Here is a 21,975-nt window from a genome sequence, read left to right as displayed (position 1 = left end):
ATGCGAATACACATTTCTAAGCAGAACTATATGACTAAGCGTGGAGTAAAATGATGGATTTGTATTAATTGATTACAGAGTAAGGTAAAATATGTATATGCAAATAAGAAAGAAGTATGCAGATATAAATAATAGTCCCTTTACGCTTCCATAGGCTTCATCTCGGCTTTAGCAGCATACACTTCTATATCCTCAGAACGAATGGGTTCGTCTTCGTTACACTTTTGCCTCACAATAAACTTTCCTCTTTCTCCAACAAACACAAACACATAAGGGGCACAGACTAGTAGGAAGCATCCCATAACAAAGTTTACCCAAAAGAATCCAATCGCCTTGTACAAATAACCACCCAAGAAAGGACCAACGATACCACCTAGGGCAAAAGCAACATTGAACAACGCATAACTTCTACCTTGCCCGTCATCAGAACCATCTGGGTTCAAGGACTGAACGACATGTCCCATTTCGGACAAAACAGGCGTCAAGAAAGCAGCGACACAAAATCCCTGTATGACTGTCAGAATGATAAGTGGAGCAATTCCGCCCGCGGTCGACTTGTTAGGAACACCCATGAGTATCGTGGCCACACTGCCTATGATCCATGTAGGTATCACGACCACCTTGGCTCCCAACTTGTCTGCGAGATAACCAGCAAGTGGGGAAGCGACAAAGGTAGGCGCAACAGCAGCAATAAACACCACGCCGATTTGACCAGAATTGAGTCCCCATTCGGATGCTAATCTTACGTTCAATGTAGACTGATGAAGATTCAGCATCTGTTGAGCATAATGTGTAGTGTATCCTTACCTCAAGCACGCCCATGAGTGTACCATTTGAGAAAGCCATGAGCATGCCCGCCAGCAACCGGTGTTGTTTCAAGAGCATCCAATAGGTTACTACATCCTTCTTTTCTTCTGGGGCATCACTATCCATTGTCGCCGCGCGTGACTCTTCAATTCGTTGTTCGTTTTGTTTCATAAACCATTCTGATGGATTATTTTTACGTTCTACAAGAAACAACCGCAGCAGTAAATCAACGCCAGCTAGTGCAACGCAAAAGATGAATGGTGCTTTATATCCCCTTGTTTGGTAGAGTGCTATCAATAGCATGTATGAGATTTACTGTTTGTTTGCATTAAATGACGCATTACCTCCTATAAAAAAGATGTTTTTGGTTTAGCTGTGCTGCAATCATGTCTTTACTTCGAGAAAACCATACCTCCTATGGGTGCACCGGCAACCATGCCAACAGAATGGAACATCATAACTCGACCCATCTTTTTGTGTGTATTAGAGATATTCAAGATACATCGTATTCAATATTACCTGAGTTCCCAGTTCTTCAATAGGAAATGTATCGCTTATCAGACACATACCCAAAGTCCATACACATGCATCAGCTATTCCTTGCAAAAATCGAGCAACCAAGAGTTCCCAGTAATATTCGCTAAACATAAAGAGTAATGTTGATCCTATAAGGCCGAGAATACCAACAAGCATCAAGCCCTGGCGATGCTTTAATCGGTCACCTACAAGCGAAAGGATCAGTAAATGAGTGTTTAATTTCTATATATATAACAAATACCTAAATAACCGAAGCCAAGAGATCCCGCAATGAGACCAACAGAAAAAAGAGCAAGCAATGCACCTGATTGCTTCGAGACGTCCCCTGGATCGTGAAGCTCAGAGTGATATGGATCATACCCAGGATTATTCGGTGATCTTCCTCTCTCAATAGCATCGATCGTGAAAGGAACTATATACATGATGTTAACCATACCATAGATTAGTTGATCAAGACTTACTAATGGGAACAATAATACTATATGTTATCATCTGTAAATAAACAAGTACTTGTCAGGTCTAGTCATTGATCTGATACACACATAGTGCTCTCGATCTTACATCTGTAAAAAGTGACACGCACACAGTTGCAAGGATATAAATCTTTGATCCTCGAAAGCGAACAAAGATGGGTTTCCGTGTCATTTTCTGCTCTCAGGGAAAAGAAATGATAGAATTTTTCTGTAAGAAAAAAATAAATAGTCTGACTGTCGGCGGACATACCGAACTGAATCCTCTTCCTTTTAGGGCAAATATGGACAGTAGCAGATAACTGTTGTTACATAAAGCTTACAAAGTAAATCAAAATGCCCAAGACTTTAATAAAAAAAAGGGCGGCAGATGATCCTAGTTTCAATGCATTGACCCTGCAGAAAGATTTATAAAATATGTTGTTTATTATACTAGTGGCAGTGCTTCCATCAGATAAAATGGTGGTTTATATATCAACCTCCTTTAGATTTAAAGCAGCAATAACAGTGTAATAGTTACTGTTCCCTTTTTTTTTACTCGATAATTCATTGCTGTAAAAGTTTCTTTGTCATCAATAGCCTTCCTCATCTGATTGGCTGAAATTTACTTTTCCCCGACCTGCATCTCTATGTGGAAATCTCAAAGCTGATGCAGACATGCACTTTACACTTGCCACATAATGTCACTTTTTGACGACTTTTTAGAATCTACAGCTTCTACTTCAGTAGAAACGCAACCCATTCCTATACCAAAATCTAACAGAAAAGTACCAAGCATAAAAAGCACACGCACACGAATGGCTGATGCTCACATAATTTTTCTTTTATTGTATCTAATAGATATCTACTATTGATGAACAAGAACTGGAAAGCCAAGTATGGAAATCCCACCTTCAGCAAAAGAATTATGAAGCAGCACTTCAGTCGTGCAAGTTACCTACTCAACGAGCCCAAGTTTATGCAGTACGGGCGCAAGAAGAGTATGAGCAAAAACGATATTTGCAAAGTGCTCAGTATTTTGCAAAGAGTAACGTTCCGTTTGACCAAGTCGTGATCAAGTTTATTCAAAAGGGGGAAAAGGATGCACTTCGGCAGTTTTTGATTTTTCGAATAGAAAGACTTGATCCCAGTGTAAGTCAAGAGTGTCCCAGTTTTTATTTAAGGAATTTAAAGAGAATATCCAAGAGTAGAATCGTACTCAAAAGACACTTATTGCAACTTGGCTTGTCGAGATGTATCTGTCAAAAATGGATCAGTTGGATGATTTGATTGCATCCGCTAAAGGGACTCATGGCTCTGCTAGTCGGTCGTACAAATACCTCAAAGAAGAACAACAAAGCATCAAAGACGAATTCAGAAGCTTTATTGAGACATTTGGCACGCATCTACATGCATCTACTACATACAAGCTGATATCAAAGCATGGTCGTAACTCAGAATTGCTGTATTATGCAGACTATATTGGCGATGCAGAAAAAGTACTTGACAATTGGATCCGAGAAAAGGATTGGGAGAAGGCTCTCAACTTACTTGGACAGCAGGTAGTTCAACCTCGCACAGATGAACTTTATCTAATGAATGTTTAGGATAAACTAGACTTGATCTACAAGTATAGTACAATACTCATTGAACATGTGCCTGAAAAGCTGGTGGATCTTTGGATTGAACGACCTGTTTTGAACTCGAGATATCTTATTCCTGCATTACTACGATACAATCACTCAAATACAGCCAAAGAGGTAGAGATGGCAATGACGTATTTATAATGCTCAACCTTTTCCTTTGTAATAGAATCAGGCCATTCGATATTTATCCTACGTCATTTCTGAATTAGGGAATACAGACTTTATCATACATAATCTACTTTTATCACTTTATGCAGCACAGCCTAGTAGAGATGAGACACCGTTATTGGCATTTTTGAAAAACGAGGTGAGTGCAGATTGTTCAACTACGCTAAGATACTCATGATAAAAAGGGACGTGATATGTATTATAATCTTGATCATGCCTTAAGGGTATGCATTCAACATGGAAGAACCAGAAGTTGTCTCCATATCTTTGGCCAAATGGAGCTATATGAAGAAGCTGTCAAATTAGCATTAGAACATAATGACCTCGACCTCGCTCGTACCTATGCCGACAAACCCGAGGATGACGATGGTTTACGTAAAAGGCTATGGACAAGGATTGCGAAATACGTTATTGAAAATAATCAAGATATCAAACAGTAATTTACAGACACACATTTATATTTAGGAACAAGTTTTATATAACATTTTCTCTCTTAGCGCCATGCAACTACTAAAAAGCTGTGATTTACTTAAAATAGAAGATATATTGCCCTACTTTCCTGATCATGTTCTTATTGACAACTTTAAGAAAGAGATATGCGCGTCGTTAGAAGAGTACAATATTGGTATAGAAGAACTAAAGTCCGAAATGGATAATGCAACGGTTTGTGCAGATCATATCCGATTAGATGTAAAGAAGTTAAAGAAAAGGTAACCGGGAATTTCCAGAAAAAAACAGTTTGATCTAAAAACAGATACATTTGCAGATTTGCTGTTGTTGAGGATGAACAATCATGCAGTCTATGTCAATTTCCATTATTGACACGACAGTTTTACGTATTCCCTTGTCACCATGTATTTCATGCAGACTGCTTGATAAATAGAGTGACAAAGTATTTGCCAACTCGTGAAATAAGAAAGTTGGCAGATATTCAAGAACAGTTATCAAGAGAATACAAGTTGGCGAGAACAGGAACAGAAGAAGACGAAGATATTTTTAAACGAATCGAAAAACTGAGGTATCAGCTAGATAATATAGTTGCTAATCAGTGTGTTATATGCGGAGATATCCTCATCAATTCTATTCATATACCATTTATCAGTGAAGAAGAAGCCGAATATGCATTGGGTTGGGTTATTTAAAGCAAAATAAAGTTTTTATTTTATGCTAAATGCAGAGCAGATATTGAAATGATGATATATTTTTAGGCGGGAATAATTTGCCATTGTTGGTTAGTAGCAACAGAGCCTTGCTTCTTTTCATACAAGATGACTTCAGCACCATCCTTGTCTTCGCCACCCTTGATGTCCAAGACTAAGTTGGGGTTAGCAGCAGTATGGATATAGCCATTGGGGTCAAGATGCCAGGATTGGTTTTGGCTGTTTTCAGAGGCTTCCTTTGCATCATATTGAATAATATGAGCTATGAAAAAAAGATGAGTATTTATCATAATGACAAGATGTGTAGAGACATACCGTTGTGTTCAATCTTGTTACCCTTAACATCAAGAACCTTGCCACTCTTGACATTAGCAAAGTAACCGTGACGGTAGACCCAGAGTCTATCAAATAGCGCGTTAATGTATTTAATATAAACCAAAAATGAGTACATACTGATTTTCGTTGTCAGAGTTCTTCTTTGACCAGACGATGATCTTGCCACCGTTTTCAATGGAGCCACCAGCGACGTCAAGAACGCGTCCGTTTAACTAAACAACAGGATGAATATACTTGCTTTATCCCCTCCATATATACATTACCTTGGAAACAATAAAGAAAGGACCTTCAGGAATAGAGCTATACATTTTGATTTACTTTTTGATATAAAGACAAAAAAACAAGAGAGAGCAGCTTGTATTTATACATTTCAGGACCTCGGTTCTTGGATAGTTCATTTATATCATTATGACGTTCAAACTTAAGCACCTTCGCATGAAGTAATAAATTTGTTACTATTTATTTATTCCTAACTAAAAGTAGAATACATTTTTTTTATTTGGGGTAAGGAAAGGGGATACTTTTTCTATACAATTAAAGTTTATGTATTTATATGCGTGTGTGTAGAGTGTGTATTTAGGGGATATTGATGTGTCACAAATGCCAGAAATTTTTAATTCTTTACCATCCACGCTTAGCATACTTTTCATTTTCTGGTAAAGAGTCCAAGTTGATACCAACCATGGCTTCACCGAGATCTTCGGAAATTTCGGCCAAGACCTTAGGGTCATTGTAGTGAGTTACAGCTTGAACAATAGCCTTAGCACGCTTAGCTGGGTCACCAGACTTGAAGATACCCGAACCAACAAAGACACCATCGCAGCCCAATTGCTATATCCATATATAATTAACACACTATAATATGCACACATGTATTACTTACCATCATGAGAGCAGCATCAGCAGGAGTAGCAACACCACCGGCAGCAAAGTTGACAACAGGAAGACGACCGAGTCTGGCAGTTTCCTTGAGCAAGCTGTATGGAGCTTGAAGGTCCTTGGCGTAAGCATATAATTCTTCATCAGTCATGGAGGCAGCACGTCTGATTTCAGCATTGACGGTGCGAATGTGACGAACGGCTTCAACAACATTACCAGTACCAGCTTCACCCTTAGTACGGATCATGGCAGCACCTTCATTAATACGACGAAGAGCTTCACCAAGGTTCTTGGCACCACAGACGTAGGGAACCTTGAAGTTGTGCTTGTTGATGTGGTTGGCCTCATCAGCAGGGGTCAAAACTTCAGATTCATCAATATAGTCAACACCAACGGCTTGAATGATTTGTGCTTCGACAAAGTGACCAATACGAACCTTGGCCATGACTGGAATTGTGACGGCTTCAATAATTTCTTTGATCATCTTGGGATCAGACATACGAGCAACGCCACCTAGATATGGGTTATTAGAATGAGTCATGAACCACACCAATATATATAACTTACCATTCTTACGGATATCAGCAGGAACACGTTCCAAAGCCATGACAGCACAAGCACCAGCTTCTTCAGCAATTCTGGCTTGTTCAGCGTTAATGACATCCATAATGACACCACCCTGTCAAAAAAGGTTATTTTTTGTTCAATCTATAGCCCCACACCAGGGGGGTCAACTTACCTTCAACATTTGAGCCAAACCAGCCTTGATGGCGAAAGAATCTTGTTCTTCATTACCGTTAGGCTTATCGGAATGGAGGTTAGCGGGAACAGCAAAGGAAGCAGACATGGTTGTAAAGTAAAAGAAAAGGCAAGTTTTTTTGTGTCGAGTCCAAAAAATAGATGAAGATTTATAAATGACAATCGGAGACACTGGCCATGAATAATTTGGGCCCAATCATTGGACTAATCTCACGTGATTGTGTGAAACATCTTGATTGACTCATGGCTCACACTTCACTCTCACTCTTACTCACACACAGCACAAGTTACCGTTTATGACAAATGTTATTCATTTCGGATCAGTGAGATGGAAGATGTCACTTGATATTCATGATTATGTCCTTGTTACCGTAATAAAGATACACACCTTGTCAATTGGTTCATTAATTAACCGTCACTTTTCAGATGGCTGACTCTTTTTTTTTTTACTGCGTAAATAAGGTTCTTTCTTGATTTATTGGATTTCCCTGCATAAAGATTGGTGCAGGGACCTCATTTTGGTTTGAAATGTGTGATCGAAAATTATTAGATTGATCCTCGAAAAAAAAAAAAGCAAGTAAATCCATAAATAAACATTTGTTCTCCATCAGTGCGTGTGAGGGAGGACGAGGATCAGTGTGAATGATTTGTAATCCTCTTACTTTATAAAGAAAATACAAAAAGCTCGGGACAAATTGTACCTGTCATTTTTATGCTACGAGATACAGTGAGGATTTATGTGCAACTGTAGCGATCTTGTGATAGACTTTTATCATTTGTAGAAAATAGGCTACTGTAATATAAAGATTCAAAAGTTTATTAAAACTATACAATATATGAACAAGTTATTATTCCAAGCTGTACTTGCCACGCCAATAATCCAAGGCAAATTGAATAGATTTTCGAGATTTCGGAGATACCTGCAGCATTCCATTTAAAAGTACACGAAAGTCTTGGTTACTAATATTCTCTTCAATGGACTTGTCAATATAGGTTTGCAAAATAGGACCATCTGTCGCCATCAGGTTCTGAATATCTGAAACGCTGTCAAAAAGCAATAGACCGTTGGTTGCAACTGTATAGATAACGCAGCCAAGGGACCAAGTATCAGCCTCTGGTACGGGCTTATAAAGAAAACTCTTATCCGATAAGAATTCGGGTGGCGTAAATACAGTAGGCTGTTTGGGCAGTCCATGCTTGGTGATCAACGATTCCTGCTTTTGAACATAAGCAAAGTTGCCCAAGGTCCAGTCAGAGACCGAGGATTCATAGTAAAATGTCGTAGGATCGATCGCTAGATGTACAAACTTGTGTGTGTGAACTGCATTAACAGCGCAAAGTAATGCAAAAGTGGTCGATACTCTCTTATCACCGTCTTGATGGTCCACAGGCGACCACACATTTTCAAACATCAAATGGTGAAGTGAGAGTGAAGGTATGATAGGAGAAGTAATCCACAGAAACTGATATCCATATCTTGGCGTTGGTGAATTCAGCACAACAGCACGTTTACTCTTCATAATAAATGGACAGTCTTCCATTGAGGATACGGCGTATACCGACCGTATGAACGTATCTAGACGAGTGGAGCCAAAGTAATGAACCGTACAATATCTTCCGTCATCTGTCATAAACGTTCTTGTAGCATATCCTTCTTGTCCATAATAAATAACCTGTTCCTCTGGGAGCGACTTATAAGCGCCGTTAAAAAGCATCATGGGTCCATCTCGTTCAGGCTCCAATTCAAGCATTTCTTCTTCCGAGAGATGAGCAAAATCAACCACGTCTTCGACATAAGACACAGGACGTATATCGGGACGACCATCATTAAAGCCATGAGATTCAAGAACAGAAGTGGAAGAAGACATTGCAGCAGCAGCAATAGCAGCAGTAGCAGTCGTAGTCATCGTATCAGTGGTGGCAATCATTGTAACAGAGTCACTGCTAAATTTATTGTACTGCATCGTCATACGCGTATTAGCGGCAGCAGTCTGCATCAAGTCCTCCCCTATAAACACAGGTTCTTCCTCAAGCTTCTTTTCGATCTGGTGGCTGCGAGAAGTGAATGAACCAAAGCGTCTCAACTTTTTCGCTCTGAGGTATAAAAATATTCCTATTCCAATGAAAACAAAAGCGACAACACCAACGACAATACCTGCTATGACACCACCTGGCACATTTTTTCCTGAATGCGGAACTCCTGCTACCTCTGTGTTTGTAGGAGCAGGAGGCTGTGTGAAGGCTTCAGAATTGTTGTAGACGCCAATACCGTCAGAACCTTTGTCTATTATAGAAATCAAATTGATAGGAAGTTGTTGATCAGTGCCAGGCACGGCTACTACCGAAAGAATACACTGTCCGAGGGAGCAGTTCTCCTGTCCTGAGATAGTTATTGGAATCCGTTGAATCGCCCAGTCCATTGGTATGTCTCGTTTTACTGCGTTATCTGTCCAATGAGCCGTATCGTTAGAAGCAGGTTGTGTGGTCTTTGCGAATTGCTGTCTGTGTAAAGATGGGCTCGAATGCTTGGTTGGAGTGGCAGTATTCGCGCTCTTAACTGTGCTGGAAGATACCGTTGATGTTTGTGTGAGGGAAAAGGTACTTGCTAGGTTATTGTATAAAGGGGTATACTGAGTCAACGAAGGATTATGAATATAGATATTCACTTGATTGCTCTGCTTATCGTAATAGGTGATATATTTCGTCTGATTGTCACTTGATGATACTACACTTGTACTCGACACAGTGTTTATCGCAACAACAGATGAGACGCTGCTGAAAGCTCTAAATGTGCTGTAATCTAGACTTTTCAATCGATATTCTGATACAAGGCCATTCTGCAAAAGGTACACACTCTGCGACTCTACGTCTGCAGCAAGTATACCTGTCTGGTTTACAGACATTAATTTGTTGACCATCATATCTGGCGTGCCTAACAAAAGCGTATTAAGTGAAATGTCATCAGCACCATGAAGGCCATTGGACAGAAAGGCTATGTATGTGGTATTGGCACTGCCCATGTTTACGGCTGAAATAATCTGTGTGTCTGGTAGGTAATCTGTTTCGCTTATAATTACTGGTGTCATACTATTGAGTCCCAATCGAAAAAAGGCTGAGCTTACTGCTCTTTGGGCGGCATTACTATCTGATTGTCCTATTGAGCTGTTTGAGCCTGGGGGGAGTTATGGTGTGAGACAAGAAGTAAAAATAGACCATTAAGAGTACCTACTTTCAAATACTAACAGTATAGAGGAGCTTGTATGATCATATGCGCAAACACCGTTAAATACTGCATTCTCTGGGTATCCCTTAATATTTGACAGCAGGCTAGAATACACCGCAGTTTGCTGTGTATCAAAATAATGCAGACTGTATCCACTTTGATTTTCCTTAGAAATGAATATAACTCTCCCGAGATTGTATCCATAACAAGCTACTGTAGCAGAAGACATGATATTAATGATAGAAAAAAAGATGAAGAAAAAAGCCCTATCATTTACCACTTTTTATATGGGCTTAGATCCTTCTAGTATGAATAAATTTCTACTTTAGTCTCAAATTGTGTAACATGGCTCCAATGTAAAAATAGAACAGACAGCGCAGACAGTGTTTGGCTCAGCGTAACGGTATATTCTATATACTTCACTTTAAATAAAGGCCAGGCAGATTGTAGCTACACCACATATTACGCTATGAAATTGCTTTATTGAACCAACATCAGCATCACTTTTTGCTCAGTAACATCTTGTTCCAAATCATCTATAGTAGTATATAATGACTAGTTACTTGAGTAGTTGATCAGCAACAGTTTCCAGTTTGAATCTCATACACATTAAAAAGTTACTGTAAATCAAGGTGATCATTTGGAAAATAAATTTGCTTACTGTAGAATAAACACTTCCTGTTCAGGGATAGCCGCAAAATACTGCCTATGACTCATGACCTTTAGTGTTTTCTGCATATAATGCTGCCCATCGCAAACATCCTTACTGTGAAACCATCAAGATAGACTGGTGTGATAATCTAAGGCTGACACATCAGTATGACAAGCCAAAAGATACAAGAGCATCGTTGTTGTGTTTTAAGCGACAGAAGAGCAAGTCTGCGCGAATATCCTTAGAGCTTACAAGAACTTGCGACTGCAGGAACTTCCCCTCAGAAAGAGTTTTTTAGTCACGATTTTAAAGAGATGTGTGAAAAGCAATCATTATAAAAAAACTTGCCTCAAGCAATTTGAAATCAAAAATGGTAATACTGTACAAAAAAAAAGAGATCCTTTATTATGTCTATCCCTGGCTTTGACTTTTTTATTTTTAGAAAATATTCTATATAAGCCTTCTAGTATTTGTAAAAGTATGTATAGACTCGCTATAGTGCGTTTCTTTCTTTTTGTTTTGTTTTTGTTTCGGGTTGCCTCAGTCAGTGTGAGAAGATGCGGTTGATCTTTTATAGTCCACTAAAGATAGCAATGTTGTGAAAGGCTGCCATTTCCTCTTCTTCGACTGGAAGTGAATGTTTTTCCAAAAGAACCTTTTCGCTGGTGCGATCTGCGCTTTCCTTTTGTGTGTTGGACAAGACAGCTTTGAGTAACGTCTCTGCTGAAAAGTATGTCTTTTGTTCATTCACATGGCCAATACTTGCACCATCTGGCATAAGACCCAAGAACTCGAGATGTTTACAGTATTCAAAAAGTTCTGTGATATGTTGACTGGCCCAGGTTCGTTTGGTAGCAATGACGAGTGTCTTGAGTGCAAGAGAGGTCGCCATCTTGAGGGATTTGAGTAAACCTTCGGCTTGAAAGTGAACCTCACAATTGACAGATAATTCTTCCAAATAAGGGCATTTTGTAATGAGTTGGCCGAGTGTGGTGGAGTCTAAGGAGATGAAATTGGTCAATTGTTGAGTGTCGCCAATAAGCCTTAGACTGCGCAATAATAACGGCGTCTTTTTCTTTTCCAAGGGGATACGAAACGAGTGCTCGGATAGTGTCAGCCATCCACAAATGGTCAATTCTCTCAGATTGGAGCATTCCAGTAAAAGGTATTGTATCACATTGTCACGGACACCGCATATATGTATCTTCTCAATGACAGCCAGGTGAGGTTGGAGAATGTTCTTCAAGTCTTTTTGATTCCACAGAAAGGGTGATGTGTCGTGCCTCATGTCATCCTTTGGGTCCAATATGATACTCTTCCAGTGTGCTGGATGGTCAGACATGTATCTAAATTTTTTAGACACATTTCGTACTCTTGAAAGGTCAAAGGGTGATAGACTAGATAGGATCTTGTAAAGTATTTCGTTTGGTATAATAGAAATGTAATCAGTCATTTTAAGTTATAAAAGGGAGAAATAGAATGAATATAAATTTATATTTTCTCTCCCCCCGTTTTTATAATCAAGTCATCAAGGCGCTTTAATATTTTGGCAGGCCGGCAGCTGCCGAGTTGTCTGATATTTTGCTAAACCATTCAGCCTGTGAGAATATTAAGTATTCACTTATATTGGTTTAGTTCACTTGTTGATGATTGGCCGCATAAGATCAACATCCCTGTTTTTGACAAACAAAGCGTTTCACATTTTAATCTCTCAATTTGAAAGGCAGTCGGTCTTTTTTTTTGATCTTGATTTGATGATTTGTACACATCAAAGAAACAAAAAAGTGAATTAGAAGATTCATTGGTAAACATTCATAAAGGGAAAGCGTATCATTGTGTAAGTTCTATAGGTTCATGTTTAATCTCCTTCATATTGATATATACACCCTCAAATAGAATGTTGAACTCGTCTTTCTAATATGCTTGCCGTATGACCGCGCTTCAAAGATATCAATCATGACCCACCCAACCGTCAAGCTTTCCGTTGTACAAGGGGGCATCTTGCATACTTTGGGAATGTCGAAAAAGCTTGGCACTGCTAAAAACCTGCTAGAAACCTGCTGATAACTCTTTATTTGAGAAGAAAAAGGCTTGCCACAAAAAATCCACCTGATTCATCTGTAAATCTCTCTTTTTTTTTTCTTTTTCCTTTTTTTCACTATCAGATTAGTTGATATTCGTGTATGGTTCCCGTCTTTCTTTTTAATTGAGAAGATATATTAAGCTTTAAACCATTTCATAATGTGCATTACGACAAGGTTTAACCGCTGAAAACTCAAGATGGCATATATGTATGCTGATGCATTGCTACTGCTCCGTCAAATGATACACACTATATTTCTCATAACTACTTTTGTATTGAATACATTTGATTGCTAAGAAAGTCATCACGGGCAGTAGGATGTAACAAAAGACATGTGGTAAAAAAAAAGGAACATGTTTGATCAGAAGCATACACTCTTTTGCAGACGACTGCATACTTAATCTCTGTCTTGGCAGCAATGCTAAAATACATATCTTGAATAAACTAAAGGCAACTTGTTATGCATAGAATTGATATACAGACTGTTCTGAGGGAGGGGGGAAAGGATAGCCTTATAATCTACCGTTAAAATTTATGCATATCCCCCTGGCTATCCTAAAAAATGGACTCATAGTAACATGAAACCATGTGCTTATAAACTCAAACATCTATTTGTTGCTCAGGCATATACAACTCATTGCATGGCTTATTGATAATATACATAATAGCGTGCTATAACGGTTTATACAAGCAGATACAGATCGCTTGTTACCTACAAAAGGTATTGAGATGCATAACAAGTGAGACCGACCTAAAAGGGTATACATTGTTTATTATTCTGACAGTCAACAAATAATGGCACTACTTGGTTATTATTTTTTCCCCACAAATCAGGCGACACATACATATGACTTCTACCAAGGTTGAAACCAATGAATACAACAAGTATAGATGAAGAACCAAAGAACGATGGTAAGAACTATTAAATAAACTTCCAAACAAGATGTGAATGCAGTATGGTCTGTTATGGTTGATCTTGTAAGAAGTATGGCTGCCATGAAGACATGGGTAACTATAACGCTGTGAATGGTGTCAAAGGAATACCTTTTTGGATTCGTACGATAGAATTTCTTTATATGGGCGCGCTTTAACGGCAATTTGGCCGAGGGTTATTCGATGCATGTGATGTGTCTCAGGTGCCCTTCCTAAAAGAACAAGTACTGCAGAAGTCAGCAAAAACTTGGGTTGCCACTGAGTGTTTCATGGATATTTTGCAATAACTTTAAGAAACGAATTATCCTTGAGCATTAGTTTATAGTTGGTTTATTTCAACAGTGTTCTAGAATAGTTTCGCGCTTCTCATATTCATTTCAATCAAAAACAGAGTGTTTATGATCTGATTCATTGTCTTAATGATCTAACGCTCTTTCATACGCCTATTGAATGAAAAAATGAAAAAACAAAAAAAAAAAAAACAAAGGATTCCAAAGTAAGACCTCTTGTATACTGAAACTCACTATGAGTTATAATGCACAGTGATTTCATTAACAAGGAAAACAAAATCTTGACAAAATGTATCGCATGGTTTTCTGTTTGAGTGTAAAAAAAAAAAAAATCAATCTGATAAATAATAACATCCGCCTGGTTTCTCCGAGTAACCATGGTCGCATATTTAACTGAACCAAAAAAAAAACCAACAAAAAAAAGATATAAAGAGTGGATTCTCTTGTAAGACAGAAAATGATTAGTTGACATATTTTACATTTTTGAATCCTTAAAGTAACAGTTATCCTTGAGGTTTTACATCGTTTGGATCCTGCTTAATCGGTCATAACCGGATGCTAGGTCTAGATGTGACAGAGAAAAGAATCAGTTGTTCTGGGGTTGCACTTCAAAAAAAATTTTTTTTTTCAATCAGATAAACCCCACTTTATGAATTGATCTTGATACATCTATAGAAATCACGCTTTTTCTTTTACTATCTGACCTAAAGTAAGTCATTGCTGTATATGCTTTTAAATTTTGCTTCTCTTCTCTTCTCTTTTCTTTTCTATTCATCTGTCATCAATTATTTTGAATCTAGTGACACCATTTGTACTACCTACTATCTAATCGGAGAGGTTGTGAATTCTTGTCTATTGTCTTATTGTTTCAACTAGAAATGTTGGTTTCAAACATTTTGTGTTTATGGTAATAACCATTACTATATAAAAACACTTATGACTTTAAATAGAAATATAAGTGATGACTTGTTTATATCTTTTCATCCTCTTGTAGTACACAAATGGATTTACATCAGATAAAGATGAGCGGATCTTTAAAGGTAAAAAAAATCAGATAATTAACAATCATCAGTAGACCCGAGTCAGCCTACAAGGGGGTTTTTTTTTTTAGATCGCGTATATAAAGGGGGACTAGAGAACAAGAGAAAGAAAAAGAGCTGCTTTTTATCCTTTTTCTGTCACATTCTTTTTAAAAATGCGTTTTGATTTCCTTTCTACCGTTATCGTCTTTTTGGCTTTATTCGCCACTGCTTTTGCCGCACATGGCGATAATGTAAGCTCTTCCCAAGTAGCTGCTCCTTCTACTACAAGCTCTGCTCAAGCAGCTGCTACAGCTACCACCGGATCCGGACATGGTGGTGCTACTGCAACGACTACTACTACTACTGTCAAGAAAACTGTTGGTAACTTTGATAGTCCTCCAGTTCTGATGGACGGTACCCTGTTCTGGATTAGTCTTGGTATTTCTTGTGGTCTCTGGACGACTGGCAAGTTTATCGATGTCAAAATTCAACGTCAAGAAAGATATGCAGAAAGCAGAGTACATGCTCTTTAAGAAATAACTTTTAGCAGTGTGCTGTATCCAAGATACCTCTTTCCATCCATAACTATCATGACTATTACTACTATTACCATCATTAATTGTATATATTCCCCATATCTCCTATTAATTAATAAAAAGGACTGTGTCCAAGCTTACTATCCATGTGCCTCATGTGCTCCTCGTACTTTTCATGTATGCTTCATCCCCGGAGCGTAAAGTTAGATCTCATAGAAATCGACGCTGTGCTCTTTTCAAGAGTAAATGTACCCACGCCGTAAGATTGGATGCAATACTACCAGGGCATTTATCGGCTGAATAGGGCACAGTTGGTAATGAATCGTAACACTGGGTGGCCTTTCTCTCTTAAATTACAACGTCAATGATTTCTATAAAGCTTGGAAAAAAAGTGCCATATATAAAAATTTTCTGTTGCATACTGGATAATTCAAACGTACGCGAAGCCGAGTTTGTTTCTTGAAAGATAGTTTATAACAGTCATTCACGAAAGGGGGTGTATGGTAGTAAAAACTGTTTCTGCTTAAACGATAGGCATGAGCTCTATCGGTTACAGGCGCGTCGTATATCGTTCAACACACTTGCACAACTCTTTTTTATTGTTGTCATGAGGATGCCGATCACCACAAGTCTGTTACTATAATTTATGAATTATTTCATTACATGTTACAGTCTGCTTCTCTTACTATTCTGTAACTATGGTTACTACAAGGGGTCCTGGTTGGACGTATTCTCAACAAGTTCTGTGGTTTTTCCATTTATGGTGAATTCTTTTGTTACAAGAAGCAAACTCCGCATTTTTTTTTCTTTTCTCTTCCCCAACCTTCCCATGACCTTTGAGCATTCCTAAGAGACATGGTGCTGGTGACATTGACACAGATCAGTCAGCACATTCGTAATTCGATACTGAAGAACATCTCTTTTTCGTCATTAAAACAAAAGACGACATTCAAGAGAAAGAAGGAAAAGAGAGGAACGATGGTACTGTATCCAAGTCGAGTCAAATCGAGAGATATCATAGCTGCATTTGCAGAGACCAGTGGCATGTTTAATAACAATATCAGTCTAAGCATACCCGTAACACCTCACTATATTCCACCGCGTGCCCCTGTTGTGCTCTGCCATGGACTGTATGGATTTGATAAAAGGGGACCTGAATCCTTTCCTTTCTTGCAGGTCCAATACTGGGGAGGAATCGAGGATGCGTTGGCTAAATTGGGTGCCAAGGTGATCGTGACAAGGGTTCCTTCGACAGGAAGTATTTGGCAGAGAGCTCATACGTTGCATTCTATCTTGACGTCTATCTCGGATGGAAGTAAAGTGAATTTTATTGCACATTCGATGGTAAGCAATTTATTCTAGAAAAAAGAAGAAGCCTTACCATGGGTTTAGGGCGGATTGGATTGCCGGTACTTGATTTCGCATATACCAAATAAACAATACAGTGTGCAGTCATTAACGACAATATCAACGCCGCACCGTGGATCTCCCGTCATGGACTGGTTTCGTGATCATGTTGGTGTTGGCATGGCTCTTGTAAACATGACAGCTGCAGCAAGTGATAATCATCAACGTGTAGACTGCAATACATTACAGAAGCATGGCTTAACCCAGCAACAGTCATCCTTCTTGAGTAAATCTTTATCAGATATCGCCAAACTTCCAAAACCTATACTGGATCCTTTACTGCAAAAGACCATTCGTGTATTAGATACAGCCGCATATGCTAATCTAACAACCGACTATTGTAAACACCATTTTAACCCAAGCACACCTAATGATCCTGGCGTTGCCTACTACTCATACGGCGCTGTCGCTTCATTTTCACCTTGGTCAATGTTAAATATTCCATCACAATGGATAAGCGAGAAAGAGGGCAGTAATGATGGTTTGGTCAGTGTTCAGAGTGCAAAGTGGGGAAAATACGTCAAGACTGTAGAAGCAGATCATTGGGACTTGAGCGGACAAAGGTAACTTTATTTTTTGTGTATGTTCCTTTTCAATATTCATTCTTGATAGATATCGATGGAAGTATACACGACCTTTTGTAAATAAGAGTAAATTTGATACACTTGATTTCTACATGGAAATAGCCACGTATTTATACCATCAAGGACACTAAAGTAGTTACACACTCTCCTCAAACTGAAATAAAAATTTGTATCTCCTTTTGTATCCTTTTTATATTGTGCACGAGCAAACAGGGCACTAGGGGAATTATTTTTCACCTTTCTTTTTATTCCCTTTTTTCTTCTTCTTTTTTTTTTTGCTGTTCTAAACAATGTCTTTACACTTTAAGAAGAAACACCCTCAACAAACTAATTCATCAGCTAATTCGTCTCAAGTGTTTGAAGATGATCAATATGCCAAAGTAGTCGATGGCATCAAGAAAATTTATAGACAAAAGATAAAACCTCTCGAAGTAACTTACAACTTTGAAGGTTAGTGACCAAATTGATAAAGCAAGCTTTTTCTCTCCTCTTTTTATATAATTTACAAATAGTTCTAGTCCTTTATTAGGTTTCCATTCTGCTCCTTTGACCGATTCTGATATTGAAGCTAAACCTATTGTGCTCTTGATTGGACAGTACTCTACTGTAAGTGCTTTAGTTTGTTTTTATTTTATAGTATCTAAAACCATATAACAAATAAGGGTAAAACTACCTTCATTCGTTACTTGCTTGATAAGGCATACCCTGGTGAACATATCGGTGTTGAACCTACAACCGATCGATTTGTAGCCGTCATGCACGGTACAGAGGAACGAGTGATCCCTGGTAATGCAGCTGCTGTCAATCAGGAATTACCCTTTAGAGGTCTCAATCGATTTGGACAAGCATTTCTTTCAAGATTTCAAGTATGACTAAAAAAAAGCTTGATACGCTCCTTTACTTAGTTTATTCTAGGTATCCCAAACCAATTCACCCGTGTTAGAAAATATGACCATCATCGACTCTCCTGGTATTCTTGCTGGTGATAAGCAGTTAACCGAGCGAGGATATGATTTTACTCAGGTCATCGAATGGTTTGCTGAGCGTGCTGATTTGATCTTGCTCATGTTTGACTCTCATAAGCTTGATATCTCTAATGAATTCAAGATGGCTATTCACAGTTTAAGAGGCCAAGAGGAAAAAGTAAGAGTAGTGCTTAATAAGAGTGATATGGTAAGCCAACAGCAATTGATGAGAGTGTAAGTGTTGCTTCTTGATAAACCAGACAAGAACTAATTTTTTTTTTTTTGGTTTAGTTACGGTGCCATGATGTGGTCTTTAGGTAAGGTAGTTCAGACTCCCGAAGTCATGAGGGTCTACCTTTCCTCGTTCTGGACGGAGAAGCCTCCGAATTGCTTTGAGGATTGTCGTGAACTGATCGAAGCAGAATCAAAGGACTTGCTTCGTGATCTCAAGGAACTACGACGTCATGCGGCTATTCGAAAGATTAACGAAATTGTAAAACGTGCTCGCTTAGCTCGTGTTCATGCATTGATTATCAGCCATCTCAAAAAGGAAATGCCATCAATGTTTGGTAAAAAGAAAAAGCAAGAGGCATTGTTGAATAACCTGCCTGCTGAGTTTCTCAAGATTCAGCAAAAACATCATCTTCCTGCAGGTGATTTCCCTAATCCAGAGCGTTTCAAACAAAATTTGGCTCATTACGATATGGACAAGTTCAAGTCACTTAAAGAAGACTTGATTGAACGTGTGGATGAGGTATGGATCTAAGATATAAAAAAGGAGAGGGCCCTTTCTGACTATTAATATAGGCACTTTCCACTGATCTTCCTCATTTAATGTCTCAATTCCCAACAGCAAATCCTGAACTCGGTCAAAATGAAAGAAATCCCTTTCAAGAGTCAGCAATGCCTCGTCCAGGCGAAATTCCACCTTCTTACTGGCATTTTGATTCAATTGATAAGAATTCGTATGCACCTTCATTCTTTCAATTAGGCCCTCGTGATGGCAAGGCTTCCGGTACAGAGATCAAGCCAGTATTGATGCAAAGCGGTTTGCCTACTGACCAATTGGCCCACATTTGGAGACTTGCAGATTTTGATAATGATGGCTATATGGATCTAGATGAATTTTCGATTGCTATGCATTTGATCAAGGCGGTACAAAATGGAGCACAACTACCGGAGAAGCTTCCTGCTACTTTGTTGCCAAACAGGAAGTTTTAAGTCCTTTAATAAAACTAGATTTTATTATGAAACAGCAACTAACCATGCGATGAGAAGATAAAATAAGAATAATGGATACACCTTTTTTTTAAGTTAGTGTGTGTATCTTGTAATTTATATCTTGCTACTTACTGCTAATGCATGTCTATTGGCTAAATGAGCTTTTGATTCGGATAGAAATCCCAAGGCGGCTGGCATTAACGATTAAGTAAAAATTGATCATATATAATAAATGTTCTATTTAATTACCATAGGTCGACCATGCGAATGCCATTAGCGAGCTAGGTACTCTGAACCAGACCGTGGTGATAAAGATGGATATGATTGCCACCAAGACAAGAGGAAATAAACAGTATCCGATAACGCATACTGATTGGAAAAAGGATCTATGTGATTCATGTTATTTTGCTTTTCAAATAGGGTTATTTCACGGCTTACACTGCTCCACCTAATAGTTTTGCATTTATGGTTACAACAGCCGCGCCTATCCACACTATAACAAAGACTCCAGTGAATATGGGTACTGATTGATTTGAAGGTACACTAGTGCTTAGTGTTCTATCATAAAGTTAAAATATATCCATTCCTAAAAAGATTCGTTACTTACATTGCCAAAGTCAAACAAAGTATCAATGGTCCCCATAAGTCCCCTATGATAATAAGTATTTTTGCAACTCGTACTTTTCTCCTTCTTCTTACAATCTTTCAGCACGCCTCTGTCACCTCTTGGATTCAGCACTTGTTGTAATTTCCTTCCTACTTGTTTTACATCACGAAGCTAAAACAATTTATAAAGTAAATAAAAGAGAAAAGGAAGGAATTATTGGTTATTTACGATGGTAACAGAAACAGGTTCATCCAATGTGTCTTCCCCTGTATAAGTGGCATCATAAGCTGGTTCGCTATAACTTGTAGATTCTGTTGATCCAATCTTTCCACTCACATTGGCAAATGGGTTTATTAGTGGTTCTGTTTGTTGTCGAACAGGGTCAGTGTCAGGCTCGATAGTTCTGTCCTGATAAAAGTCAAATGTTTCGTTTTGTCGAGCAAAGGGGTTATCGTACTGTTCCTCGTTTTGGCCGAGCATTTTTTTTTAAAATAGAAAAAAAAAAAGGCCAAGTCTGAAAAAGTCTTGAGGTTACATTTATGAAAGGCTTGGTGTTGGACAATCTTGGAGTAAGCTATTGCTTCCAATGGATACATTTCATTATAACTTCTATCTCTTTATTTTTTATCAATCTATAAGTTGCATAAAACTGTTCTACAGGTCAATTAGAGCAATAGTCCTCCTTCTTTTTTTCCTTTAGGTTTCTCTTGATTAACAAAGCTCTGCTAATATATATAAATGAAAACAACTGTTGTCTTGAGCCTTAAAGAAAAATGTTATTGAGTTATGTAGCGCATAAAGGATATTGTCCCTGGATATTTCATCATGGCACCAGCTTTCTCTTTTATTTTAGATGTACGAATACATCCTTAACACTGTAGAATGTAGATTGCTCAGTAAAAGTAATGATACATCATTACTACTGACACTACTGACAACACTTTAAAGGTATAAAATTCATTTTATTTGTTTTCTTTATTATCAACTATCAACTATTCAAAAATATAATGAGCAACGACACATTAAACATAGATATAGTCTATCTTCCTCCTGACATCCCCTCCTCTACTTGTTGCTGTATCATCTCTTAATGCATGTTTTATCGCTCTATCTAGCAAAGAATATACTTAATAAAACGCGCCGCTACTTTATAATAGCACCGCAATCTAGTAAATATACCCAAGCCTCTTTATTGTTAATGCAGCATCAAAATGCATCATTCACTGTCCATCAGTGTTATTAAAGCGGTAAAAAAAGGCTTTACGGTACTTTCAACACTAGCTCATTCTGAATATTTACCTCGTTGTTTCAATGAAGAGCAATAATGAACCGTATCCACTGTTATTACTGACAACAAATAACAAGAGTATAAAAGAGTTTTTTTTTTTTATTTATTTATTCCTTTTTCTCTTATCAAATAGCAGCAAGTATGATATACACTCTTTCCGGAAAGTAAATTTTTTTTTTTTTTTTGTAAAATGGTATATTTTATTCAAGTACTGCCAGTTAGCTTGTACTTATTAAAGAAAATAATAAAGAGCATAGAAGCACGGAACAAAATAAAGGTTGCGTTAACCTGAGCGAGATGTTTTTAGACGCTCTCTATAGATATTCTCATCATGTATTCGCTTGATTGCTTGCGTTGCTCGTGCAGCAGCTTCATCGGGCCAGAAGGTACGACCATCAAATACAAAACGCCAATGACACCGCC

General features: G+C 38.2%; 10 protein-coding genes across 10 annotated transcripts; 3 read left to right on the top strand and 7 right to left on the bottom strand.

The window, feature by feature from the left end:
* Positions 1-15: 15 nt before the first annotated feature.
* On the bottom strand, positions 16-1,995 carry RHIMIDRAFT_263286 (MFS general substrate transporter). The gene is made up of 5 exons (XM_023611657.1): positions 1,586-1,995; positions 1,327-1,529; positions 1,220-1,277; positions 808-1,100; positions 16-758 (listed from the first exon to the last, which is right to left on the bottom strand). The coding sequence occupies exons 1-5, from the start codon at positions 1,764-1,766 to the stop codon at positions 141-143; spliced, it is 1,353 nt and encodes a 450-aa protein (XP_023462916.1). The 5' UTR covers positions 1,767-1,995; the 3' UTR covers positions 16-140.
* Positions 1,996-4,811: 2,816 nt separating this feature from the next.
* On the bottom strand, positions 4,812-5,411 carry RHIMIDRAFT_240713 (ricin B-like lectin; the record flags this gene model as incomplete). The annotated part of the gene is made up of 4 exons (XM_023609439.1): positions 4,812-5,029; positions 5,083-5,168; positions 5,221-5,315; positions 5,367-5,411. The coding sequence occupies 4 exons, from the start codon at positions 5,409-5,411 to the stop codon at positions 4,812-4,814; spliced, it is 444 nt and encodes a 147-aa protein (XP_023462915.1).
* Positions 5,412-5,507: 96 nt separating this feature from the next.
* RHIMIDRAFT_263270 (vitamin B6 biosynthesis protein) lies at positions 5,508-6,952 on the bottom strand. Its single transcript, XM_023611656.1, has 4 exons — positions 6,722-6,952; positions 6,550-6,661; positions 5,987-6,495; positions 5,508-5,934 (listed from the first exon to the last, which is right to left on the bottom strand). Exons 1-4 carry the CDS (start codon positions 6,827-6,829, stop codon positions 5,725-5,727), a joined length of 939 nt encoding a protein of 312 aa, XP_023462914.1. The 5' UTR covers positions 6,830-6,952; the 3' UTR covers positions 5,508-5,724.
* A 301-nt stretch (positions 6,953-7,253) lies between these two features.
* Positions 7,254-10,203, bottom strand: RHIMIDRAFT_263266 (uncharacterized protein). The gene is made up of 2 exons (XM_023611655.1): positions 9,971-10,203; positions 7,254-9,913 (listed from the first exon to the last, which is right to left on the bottom strand). Exons 1-2 carry the CDS (start codon positions 10,191-10,193, stop codon positions 7,590-7,592), a joined length of 2,547 nt encoding a protein of 848 aa, XP_023462913.1. The 5' UTR covers positions 10,194-10,203; the 3' UTR covers positions 7,254-7,589.
* A 984-nt stretch (positions 10,204-11,187) lies between these two features.
* Positions 11,188-12,069, bottom strand: RHIMIDRAFT_246177 (uncharacterized protein; the record flags this gene model as incomplete). Its single annotated transcript, XM_023610278.1, has 1 exon — positions 11,188-12,069. The coding sequence occupies one exon, from the start codon at positions 12,067-12,069 to the stop codon at positions 11,188-11,190; it is 882 nt and encodes a 293-aa protein (XP_023462912.1).
* Positions 12,070-12,881: 812 nt separating this feature from the next.
* RHIMIDRAFT_49316 (uncharacterized protein) lies at positions 12,882-13,210 on the bottom strand. Its single transcript, XM_023615317.1, has one exon. It carries the CDS (start codon positions 13,092-13,094, stop codon positions 12,924-12,926), a length of 171 nt encoding a protein of 56 aa, XP_023462911.1. The 5' UTR covers positions 13,095-13,210; the 3' UTR covers positions 12,882-12,923.
* A 1,821-nt stretch (positions 13,211-15,031) lies between these two features.
* Positions 15,032-15,887, top strand: RHIMIDRAFT_263262 (uncharacterized protein). Its single transcript, XM_023611654.1, has one exon. The coding sequence runs from the start codon at positions 15,118-15,120 to the stop codon at positions 15,475-15,477; it is 360 nt and encodes a 119-aa protein (XP_023462910.1). The 5' UTR covers positions 15,032-15,117; the 3' UTR covers positions 15,478-15,887.
* Positions 15,888-16,300: 413 nt separating this feature from the next.
* On the top strand, positions 16,301-17,747 carry RHIMIDRAFT_263260 (alpha/beta-hydrolase). Its single transcript, XM_023611653.1, has 3 exons — positions 16,301-16,824; positions 16,873-17,450; positions 17,500-17,747. Exons 1-3 carry the CDS (start codon positions 16,336-16,338, stop codon positions 17,600-17,602), a joined length of 1,170 nt encoding a protein of 389 aa, XP_023462909.1. The 5' UTR covers positions 16,301-16,335; the 3' UTR covers positions 17,603-17,747.
* RHIMIDRAFT_229978 (uncharacterized protein) lies at positions 17,724-19,657 on the top strand (the record flags this gene model as incomplete). The annotated part of the gene is made up of 6 exons (XM_023607659.1): positions 17,724-17,921; positions 18,001-18,077; positions 18,134-18,337; positions 18,387-18,670; positions 18,728-19,190; positions 19,244-19,657. Exons 1-6 carry the CDS (start codon positions 17,762-17,764, stop codon positions 19,655-19,657), a joined length of 1,602 nt encoding a protein of 533 aa, XP_023462908.1. The 5' UTR covers positions 17,724-17,761.
* A 24-nt stretch (positions 19,658-19,681) lies between these two features.
* RHIMIDRAFT_206856 (Yip1-domain-containing protein) lies at positions 19,682-20,744 on the bottom strand (the record flags this gene model as incomplete). The annotated part of the gene is made up of 7 exons (XM_023606941.1): positions 19,682-19,738; positions 19,790-19,848; positions 19,907-20,043; positions 20,096-20,215; positions 20,265-20,307; positions 20,357-20,435; positions 20,493-20,744. The coding sequence occupies 7 exons, from the start codon at positions 20,742-20,744 to the stop codon at positions 19,682-19,684; spliced, it is 747 nt and encodes a 248-aa protein (XP_023462907.1).
* Positions 20,745-21,975: the final 1,231 nt, after the last annotated feature.

The sequence above is a fragment of the Rhizopus microsporus genome (assembly GCF_002708625.1).
Source record: "Rhizopus microsporus ATCC 52813 unplaced genomic scaffold scaffold_18, whole genome shotgun sequence".
In the NCBI taxonomy this organism is placed as follows: Eukaryota; Fungi; Mucoromycota; class Mucoromycetes; order Mucorales; family Rhizopodaceae; genus Rhizopus; species Rhizopus microsporus.
This window is presented reverse-complemented; position numbering and strand designations above follow the sequence as displayed.

Excerpts from the sequence above, each read along its gene's own strand:
- RHIMIDRAFT_263286 (XM_023611657.1), bottom strand. The coding sequence starts at position 1,766 with ATGTATATAGTTCCTTTCACGATCGATGCTATTGAGAGAGGAAGATCA. Across the intron at positions 1,101-1,219 it reads TGCCGGTGCACCCATAGGAG|TAGCACTCTACCAAACAAGG; the intron begins GTATGGTTTTCT and ends ACATGCTATTGA. Across the intron at positions 759-807 it reads CACTCATGGGCGTGCTTGAG|TCTACATTGAACGTAAGATT; the intron begins GTAAGGATACAC and ends AATCTTCATCAG.
- RHIMIDRAFT_263266 (XM_023611655.1), bottom strand. The coding sequence starts at position 10,193 with ATGTCTTCTGCTACAGTAGCTTGTTATGGATACAATCTCGGGAGAGTT. Across the intron at positions 9,914-9,970 it reads TATACTGTTAGTATTTGAAA|GCTCAAACAGCTCAATAGGA; the intron begins GTAGGTACTCTT and ends AACTCCCCCCAG.
- RHIMIDRAFT_49316 (XM_023615317.1), bottom strand. The coding sequence starts at position 13,094 with ATGCAGTCGTCTGCAAAAGAGTGTATGCTTCTGATCAAACATGTTCCT.
- RHIMIDRAFT_263262 (XM_023611654.1), top strand. The coding sequence starts at position 15,118 with ATGCGTTTTGATTTCCTTTCTACCGTTATCGTCTTTTTGGCTTTATTC.
- RHIMIDRAFT_263260 (XM_023611653.1), top strand. The coding sequence starts at position 16,336 with ATGGTGCTGGTGACATTGACACAGATCAGTCAGCACATTCGTAATTCG. Across the intron at positions 16,825-16,872 it reads ATTTTATTGCACATTCGATG|GGCGGATTGGATTGCCGGTA; the intron begins GTAAGCAATTTA and ends CCATGGGTTTAG. Across the intron at positions 17,451-17,499 it reads TGGGACTTGAGCGGACAAAG|ATATCGATGGAAGTATACAC; the intron begins GTAACTTTATTT and ends CATTCTTGATAG.
- RHIMIDRAFT_263270 (XM_023611656.1), bottom strand. The coding sequence starts at position 6,829 with ATGTCTGCTTCCTTTGCTGTTCCCGCTAACCTCCATTCCGATAAGCCT. Across the intron at positions 6,662-6,721 it reads GTTTGGCTCAAATGTTGAAG|GGTGGTGTCATTATGGATGT; the intron begins GTAAGTTGACCC and ends CTTTTTTGACAG. Across the intron at positions 5,935-5,986 it reads CTGATGCTGCTCTCATGATG|CAATTGGGCTGCGATGGTGT; the intron begins GTAAGTAATACA and ends ATATGGATATAG.